Raw genomic sequence first — 8757 nt, forward strand, 5'->3', positions numbered from 1 at the left:
GGGCCGCCGCCCCCGCCGTCGTGCCGGGTCGCGGGGCGGCATGAACCCGCGGCCGCTGCGCTAGCGTCCCGCTCCTCCGCGCGGAGGCCCGGCTGCGGTAACGGGCGCTCGGGGCCGGATCGGGGGCCATGAAGCCGAGTCCGGCCGGGACGGCGAGGGAGCTGGAGCCGCGCGAGCAGCGCGCGGCGGAGCCCGAGGGACGCTGGCGGGAGAAGGGCGAGGCGGACACGGAGCGACAGCGCACCCGGGAGCGGCAGGAGGCCACGCTGGCCGGGCTGGCGGAGCTGGAGTATCTGCGCCAGCGCCAGGAGCTGCTGGTCCGGGGCGCCCTGCGCGGCGCCGGGGAAGTGGGGACCGTAGTGGCGCGCGCTGGGGAGCTGCCGGGGGAGGCGGCGCAGCGCAGCCGTCTGGAGGAGAAGTTCCTGGAGGAGAATATCTTGCTGCTGCGAAAGCAGTTGGTAGGTCGTGCCCAGAGATGGGGCACGGGTGTCCCCGCCGCGGGGCTGGCGGTCGGGCAGGTGGGCTGGGGAGAGTCTCGCAGTTTGGGGTCCCCCCTCCGCTCCTCCGCCCCTCCGCCCCTCCGTCGCTCCTCCGCCCCGAGCCCATGGGCTGCCGACGCCCAAGCGTTCCTAGCGTGTGCCGGCTTTGTGTCTGCAGAGGGGCCGGCTACCTCGCGTGGGTTGCGGGGAGCTAGTGGCCGCTCTTCAACTCTGCCTTCGGGATTCGTGGAGTCGCCTGGTTCTCACCTTCAGTTGCCCTAGTGAGACGAGTACTTGCCCTCTCCCCAGAGGTTTGCGAACCTCCGCTTAAAATACTATTTCATTTGGAGATCTTGCCTCCGCTCCTCCCGCCGAGAGGGGACAAAAGCCAAGGAGGGGGTTTGTGGCGAGGCGAACCGGCTAGAGTTTTTCGATTCCGCTGAAGCGCCCCGGAGGCCAAGCCTCCGGGGCGCTCCGCGGAGTGGCAGCTCCCGGACCCGGCTTCCCATAGACGCCCTTTGTAGCGCAGCCCGGCTAGATAGGAGCTACGGAGATTCGGCTGGAGATCGTCCTGCCAACAGGGATTGGCGGTGGAGGTGGGACAGAAGGGAGCCTGCTCTCAGGGAGCGTTTATCTCCTGAATTTCTGTCGGCCTCTTGGTTATTCTATGCAGTCTTCATTAGCAGAGAAGAAAAAGAACTTTGGTGCTTAATGTACTGATGAGCAGCTTTTGACCCCACCTCAGGATAATGGCGGCAGCTTTGTTTCAGTGACCTCAGAATGTAGTTTTGGAAGCAGCAAAGGTCCTTACCTGACCATGTGATAGGAGCTAAACCAGACACACGCTCGGTAACGCCCCCCCCCCCAAACAAAGTGGTGATGCGATGTAGTTGTGTGTGTGTTTCCTTGTGTTATTTTTTTTTTCCAGATCGTTTCTAGTATTGTTTTTTTTTTGAACATCAAAGATGCTCTTACTTGATAGGTTTATTTTTTTCCTGGAGAAAACCTCATTCTAGCAAACAAGCGTATTGGTTTATGTCTCCAAGCTTTAAAGTCAAAGGACAGACAAGAGAAGTACACACATCTGTTTTGTAAGGACGCCCCATGTGGTTTGTGTAATACCTCTGGTTCGGCATTTTACTGCGTTTTCTTGGTAACAGACCGGATTTGTATGTAACATTGATTTGAGCCAATTCTCACTGGTTATGCCTGGTGATTTAAGTTTTATGCATTGTCTTATGCAATAAAACGTTTTTGTCTTCACAAATTTCAAGATTGTGAGTGGCGGTTCTTATTGTCTGCTTGAGAGGGGGAGCAAGGCAGAACGTCAGGAGAATTCCAGTCCAGTCAGTGTTTATGGTATTATTTTCATTTGTAGACTTGGCATTCCTGATTTGAACCAGATGCCTCTTAAGTCTTTTTGATTTTCCAGCATTCGGAAGCACTAGGTGGCGGTGTGAGTTAGCACAACTGATCTGTCACCTTTGGAAACCCGCTGAGTTTAAATCTTGATGGGCCTTCCCTTGAGGGTTTTGAATTCTGCCAGCTCACATTATGCTTGGCACTGGCTATTAGTATTAGTTTCTCACTTTCAAAGGCCCTAGGACAGATTAAACCCCACAAAGCAACTAATAGAAAACAAAACTCTGCAGGCCAAGACATTTGGTCTGAAAAATCTCACCTAAGTAAGATTATAGCATACTGTAGGAAATCTGTTACTAACTTCAAATTAAAGACTACTGTGAAGTATTGTTTTTGAAAAAAACTGACTTGAATACCAGATGATTTAAAGACTCAGTGCATTTTTCTTGTTTCTATCTGTAAAAAGTCACAGTTGGTATACATTAGTTGAAATTAAAAATAAGCCTTGTTTTTGCGAAGAAACTGTATCACCACAAAATGTGAGAAAGTAGAATTAAACATAGGACATGTACTTGAATTCTTGAAGTTTTCCTTTATTTCAGGTCATCTAGTAAAATCTTGGTTTTGGAAGGTTTAATGAACTCTTCTGATGGGTAATTTGAATCCTTAGAGCAGACTTTCCGGTTCTTTGTCACCAAAATCTGTTCATTTTTCTTTTCTCTGTTTGTTCTTAATCAGAATTGTTTGAGGAGAAGAGATGCTGGTTTGTTGAATCAGTTGCAAGAACTTGACAAGCAGATAAGTGACCTGAGACTAGATGTAGAAAAAACATCTGAAGAGCACCTGGAGACAGACAGCCGGCCTAGCTCAGGTGAGTGAGTGAACACAAGGCAGTATTCTGCACTCGTGAGTTATACCTTGGCTCCCTGTAAATGGCAATGGGGTTTGTTTCCAGTGTAGACAGAATTTAAAAAAGCTTCAGTTGCATGAGAGGGAAATAAAGTCAGACAATAAAATTTTTAATAATGAGATTGACGTGACTGGAGACTCCTGAGTTTAAAAATAAAAGCTATTCAAATTTCTGGAACAGTGGTCCTTCTTTGAAACTTGAGTAAGTCAGAACTGGGCTAGAAAATTAGTCACACTTCAACTTCCTGAGACCACTTCAAAAGTTTTTTTTTTTTTTTCTTTTAAAACCATTTGGCTCCTTAAATAGATATTTTTTTCCTCTTAAAGTTATTCCTTTTGAAATATTCATAATAAAGTTGAGGCTTTAATGACCTAAGTTTCTTTCTTTGCACATGTTTAAAGGGGCAGGGTCAAGAAGGAAGGTCAGTTTGAGGGTGAGAGTAACTTTGAAATGTACCCATAGTTAATGGCTGTTTGCTTTTTCCTAGGAATTGTTTGACATAAGATTATAAAATTAGAACACTAAAATCTTGTTAACCAAAATTGACTAATAACAAAATTAAAAACCCCCAAACTCCCCCTTTCCTACCTAGATAATTACCCCTTTCCTTTTAAGCATGAATGTGTATTATTCTTTGACATGATAATTCCAATGGTGTTTTTATTTGTAGGGTTTTATGAACTGAGTGATGGGGCTTCAGGATCCCTTTCTAATTCCTCTAACTCAGTGTTCAGTGAGTGTTTATCCAGTTGTCATTCCAGCACCTGTTTTTGCAGCCCCTTGGAGGCAACCATGACTCTCTCAGATGGTTGTCCCAAATCTGCAGGTAAGAACTTTTAGCATTGATAGAAATTCTTAATTGGAAGAGGTTGAGGGCCCTTAAAGGTTATTTAGCTCCAACATCTTTTACTGATGGAAAAACAAATGTTAATCAATTTACTGAATTTAGTGCCTTACTTAATCTAGACCCTAGTTTCATCTAGGTGAATATCTAAAGCTATTCCAGCATTTTTTGACTGCTGCTTGGCTTTATATTCTGATAGAAGTGAGATAGTTTATCTTTAGGGATCCTGTCCCAATATTATAGGCCTTGTACTATGTATCTGATCCTTTGCTGTTAGTTTAACTTGTCTGCATTTCTTTTTTGTTTTGAAAATCATTCTAGAACTATTTTCTTCTTCCTTTAATCATTTAAAGGTGAAGTTGACATTAAGTGAAATATGTCTGCCATCCTGGCCAAGAACTGCTTGACACTTCAGGGAATAGTAGTCCCTCCGTATTATCCAGAATGCCCTGAATGGTGGCAGCTCACTTTTCCTTTAGCAGGTGGTTGGGATGAGCTCCTCCTAGGCTGCATGTCATTATTCCTTGGGCTGCCTTGCAAGGATCCCCAGGCAGAGTCATTGTTGCTGCTAGAAGAGTTCCTGACATTCCACCACATGTCACACACTGGACTGGATACTCTGTTGTTACCTCCACTTTGTGTTAAAAAAAGAGCTTTAGTGAGGTTACCTAAGTTATTTAAGGCTCTATGGCTAGTAAGTAGCAGAGGAGGGTTTAAGCTCAGGCCTAATTTCCAGGTTCATTTATTTCTGCCACCCCAAGGGAATTCAGAAATTCATCTAACAGAGGAGGAATTTTGGTTTATAAGCTTTTTGTCAGAGGCTCCCCATCAGCTGTATGACAGAGTTGTTGCTGGAATCCAGGACTCTTTGCTTAGTCTGGATTTTCCAAAAGAACAGAGAAAATAAAGAGATTAGAGTTGCTATAGGCCAGATGCTGGCATGAGTCACTCCAATCCTGGCTTGTCTGTGCTTTCCACTTGGATATAAAGCTGAATTTTTGAGTCCAGGTAGCACCCAAAGCAGCTGAGGTGTCTAATTGGCTCTGGTGTCTATGTATTTGAACAGTATGTGTTGTCAGCAGCAATCATTTGGGGAAGCACAGAACTGTGTTATCTAGAGTGTTTGGGCCTCAAGTTCACTGGTAATTGCTCTTCTTCACTCTGCACCTCTGGTTTCAGAGGGAAAATTTATAAACCCATTAAAGTCAATTTGTAGAGATTTTCCTTGAAGACAGACCCCCTTCTCCCAAATGCCACATCCTCAGATAATTGAGACAGTTGCACTGGGCCTTGGGGACTAGGATATGTTTTGTTTAAATAGGGAAAAAGGATTAATTGGTGAAGCCTATGTAAATGTGGCTTTAAATAAGGCAAAAAAGAGGCTTAGGGTGGTGGGAGTGAGGGGTAGAAAAGGAAGTTAACTGGAGAGGCCACAAGCTGTTTATTGAGGATCAAGTGGTAACATGACACTTGTATTATAATCTTTCCTTTATAAATATAACCATATCATCTGAGTCTAGACTGTTTTTTCTCTGAGACTGCTAATTATCTTTAAAGTCGATTTAAAGTCGATGGAGCTTTCTCTTAATTAACAGAACCTGACACATAGTATATTTTCAATATTTGAATTAATAAATACAACTATAATGGAGGACAAATTAATGCTACACTCAACGTTAACCTTCTCTGATAACTAAAGGGCATTGAAAGGATTTGAAATTTATAATATTCACCAAGAGATCAAAATACTTGAAGCACAGAAGTGTGATTTCATTGTATTTTGACATCTACGTTTTTGAGATGTGAAAAATTCATCCATTAATAATTAGTATCAATTTTTAAAAATCTTACCAAGAAACAGTATTTTTTTTAGTGCCACTATTTCGAACATAAGATGATGATTATTTAAGTTTGATTAGTGTTTACTGAAATTTGCTCAGTTTCCCTGACCTCTCAATTGAAAAATTATATTTGTACAGATATCATTAGGAATTATGTTTAAAAGAAATATAAAATGAGATAGCCCACAGAAAGTATAGTTTATCCTAAGTATTTTAGGAAAACCAGGAATAGAATAGAGGGCAGAGTAGTAGCCTAGAGAAATAATGATTCAAAAAGCATTTATTTTTCCCAGTTATAAAGTTAGTAGTTATTTCTGAAAATTTAGAAAATGAAGGTAAACATCACTTGCTTTCTCATCACACTGAAATGCCATTGATTAGAATCTTGGTTTGCTTCATCATAGAATTTTTTGTATACACAGAATCTTAATAAAATTCTAATTGTATTGTAATATTGTAATTTAAAATGGTTTCCCTATATTATTCGGTAGTTTGAAATCATTCTTAATGGTTGAATATTTTTCCTTTAAAAGATGTATCATACCTTGTCAAATTTTGTTAAATATTTTTCTCTCATCCAGTACTATGAAGTGTAATGTGACATGGTAGACTGGCTAGTGGAATATTTTAAAATCCTTTGGCATTTTCTCTCTACCCATGAATTTGTCTTCATAAAAATTGTCCAAAGAGCTAGAGTGCAGTGGTACATGCCTGTAATTCTAGCACTTTGGAAGGCTAAGATGGGAGGGTTGCTTGAGGTGAGGAGTTTGAAACTAGCCTGGACAAACCCCATCTCAACAACAACAAAAAAAAAAATAAAAAAATTAGCCAGGCCTTTTGAAAGATGCCTGTAGTCCCAGCTACTAGGGAGGCTAAGGTAGAGGATCACTTGAGGGCCTGGGGTTGGAAGTTGACTGCAGCACTGATGATGCCACTGAACTTTAAGTTGGGCAACAGAAACTATCTCTTAAAAAGAGTAAATTGGCCAAATTTCACTTCTTCAGAGTGTCCCTTTAAATGTTTTTTAGTCTCATAGGGTGGTTAGAATATAAAGAAGGCCACTGTGAAGACCAGGCCTAGGGGTAGTTTGTCCTTTCATCTGCACACCGCAATTTCATGCTCTTGATGTCATTGCAGATGTGAATCCCAAGTACCAATGTGATCTGGTGTCTAAAAACGGGAATGATGTATATCGCTATCCCAGTCCACTTCATGCTGTGGCCGTGCAGAGCCCAATGTTTCTCCTTTGTCTGACCGGCAACCCTCTGAGGGAAGAGGAGAGGCTTGGAAACCATGCCGGTGACGTGTGCGGTGGATCTGAGCTTGTTGCCATCCAAACAGACAGCTCCTTACCGTCTCCAAGCAGCTTATGGTCTGCTTCGCATCCTTCATCCTCTAAGAAAATGGATGGCTACATTTTGAGCCTGGTCCACAAAAAAACACACCCTGTAAGGACCAACAAACCAAGAACCAGTGTGAATGTGGACCCCACGAAAGGGCTTCTGAGGAATGGGAGCGTTTGTGTCAGAGCCACTGGGGGTGCCTCACAGGGTAATAGCGTGAACCTTAAGAATCTAAAACAGGCGTGTCTGCCCTCCAGTGGAATACCCTCTTTGGACAATGGGACATTCTCCCCTCCGAAGCAGTGGTCAAAAGAGTCAAAGTTAGAACAAGGGGAAAGCAAGAGATTGCCCCCGTCCGAGGGCTGCTCGCCAGCTGTTGCCTCCGAACTTCAAAGCAAGCATCTACCCAAAAATGCCAAGCCAGCCTCCCAAGAGCATACTCGGTGTCCCCCCTCTGGGACAGGGGAGCCCCTTAAGGAGAGTACTCCACCCTCCGCTGCCTCTCAGAAAGAGAGCCCTGGCAGTGGCCCCGCCGCCCTACCAGAGAACAGGGTGGCCCAGCCCCTGAAAAAGATGTCACAGAAAAACAGCCTGCAGGGTGTTCCCTCGGCCGTACCCCCTCCACTGCTGTCCCCAGCTTTCTCCATGGAAGAGAGGCCTGTCCTGGATTTCAAAAGCGAGGGCTCTTCTTCCCAAAGCCTGGAGGAAGGACAGCTGGTCAAGGCTCAGTTCATCCCCGGGCAGCAGCCGGGCGCCAGGCCGCACCGGGCCCACAGGAGCGCGGGCGGCAAGGGCCCCACCCTGAAGCAGCGCGGCCAGGCGCTGCAGGGGCTGGACAACGGCTTGCCCACCGTCAGGGAGAAACCGCGCACAGGGAGCAAGAAGTGCCGCTTCCCCGAGGACTTGGATCCCAGCAAGAAACTGAAGAAAGCCGCCTCCAAGGGCCGCAGGGGCGGGGGCGCGCCCGAAGCCGGCCTTCCCGGCAGGCCCCTGGGCGGCGGCGCCAGGGCGCACGGCCACGGCCGGGAGCCGGTGGTGGCCAAACCTAAGCACAAGCGAACCGACTACCGCCGCTGGAAGTCCTCCGCCGAGGTGTCCTACGAGGAGGCGCTGCGGCGGGCCCGGCGGGGGCGCCGGGAGCGCGCGGCCTACCCCGCGCGCGCGCCCTTCGCCAGCCCCTACGCCTACGCGGCCAGCGACTCCGAGTACTCGGCCGAGTGCGAGTCGCTCTTCCACTCCACCGTGGTGGACACCAGCGAGGACGAGCAGAGCAACTACACCACCAACTGCTTCGGGGACAGCGAGTCGAGTGCCAGCGAGGGCGAGTTCGTGGGGGACAGCACGACCACCAGCGACTCGGAGGAGAGCGGAGGCTTAATTTGGTCCCAGTTCGTCCAGACGCTCCCGATTCAGACGGTCACGGCCCCGGGCCTTCGCCACAACCCCACAAAAACCTTTGTCAAAATTAAAGCTTCACATAACCTCAAGAAGAAAATCCTCCGCTTTCGGTCCGGCTCTTTGAAGCTGATGACCACGGTTTGAGTGATGATGTGGGTGTAGAAAAATTCCCTCCCACATCTCCCCAGGTGCCAAAATAAAGGAGGCATCTTCATTTTTGTGAAATAATCTTAAGGAATGCTTTTCTTTTAAGATAAAACCAAGGTAATTATTTGTCCCATCTTCATCTCGTATAGACACTAGTGCCTTTAATGGAAGGTAAAGAATGTTTTGCTAGTTAGAATATTGAGGTTTCGATGGTGGAGATAGTGAATGAGTTTTGTGGTGTCAGCTGTTTCAAGGTATAGGTTTCAATGCTCAAGTTTATCAGGGTGAGACTTTGTGAACCCCAAGGTCAGGTGGATGGAATGCAGGACATACCTTTGCTCCTTGATTCTTCAGGGCAGCGTCCCCACTAGGGTTCTCCCTGGAGGGGCATCACGTACAATTGCGTGACGTAGGTACGAGGGGCAGTCGCTGT

General features: G+C 46.4%; 1 protein-coding gene across 1 annotated transcript; it reads left to right on the forward strand.

The window, feature by feature from the left end:
- The first annotated feature begins 2 nt into the window (after positions 1 to 2).
- On the forward strand, positions 3 to 8742 carry DACT1 (dishevelled binding antagonist of beta catenin 1). Its single transcript, XM_003794417.3, has 4 exons — positions 3 to 458; positions 2580 to 2712; positions 3422 to 3577; positions 6574 to 8742. The coding sequence occupies exons 1-4, from the start codon at positions 129 to 131 to the stop codon at positions 8319 to 8321; spliced, it is 2367 nt and encodes a 788-aa protein (XP_003794465.1). The 5' UTR covers positions 3 to 128; the 3' UTR covers positions 8322 to 8742.
- Positions 8743 to 8757: the final 15 nt, after the last annotated feature.

Source organism: Otolemur garnettii, unplaced genomic scaffold, assembly GCF_000181295.1.
Source record: "Otolemur garnettii isolate 467f Iridium unplaced genomic scaffold, OtoGar3 scaffold00081, whole genome shotgun sequence".
Lineage (NCBI taxonomy): Eukaryota > Metazoa > Chordata > Mammalia > Primates > Galagidae > Otolemur > Otolemur garnettii.

What these genes read in the sequence shown, in the direction of transcription:
- DACT1 (XM_003794417.3), top strand. Translation starts at nt 129, where the DNA reads ATGAAGCCGAGTCCGGCCGGGACGGCGAGGGAGCTGGAGCCGCGCGAG. An exon ending in AGACAGCCGGCCTAGCTCAG is followed by an intron (nt 2,713 to 3,421) that starts GTGAGTGAGTGA and finishes TTTTATTTGTAG; the next exon opens with GGTTTTATGAACTGAGTGAT. An exon ending in TGGTTGTCCCAAATCTGCAG is followed by an intron (nt 3,578 to 6,573) that starts GTAAGAACTTTT and finishes ATGTCATTGCAG; the next exon opens with ATGTGAATCCCAAGTACCAA.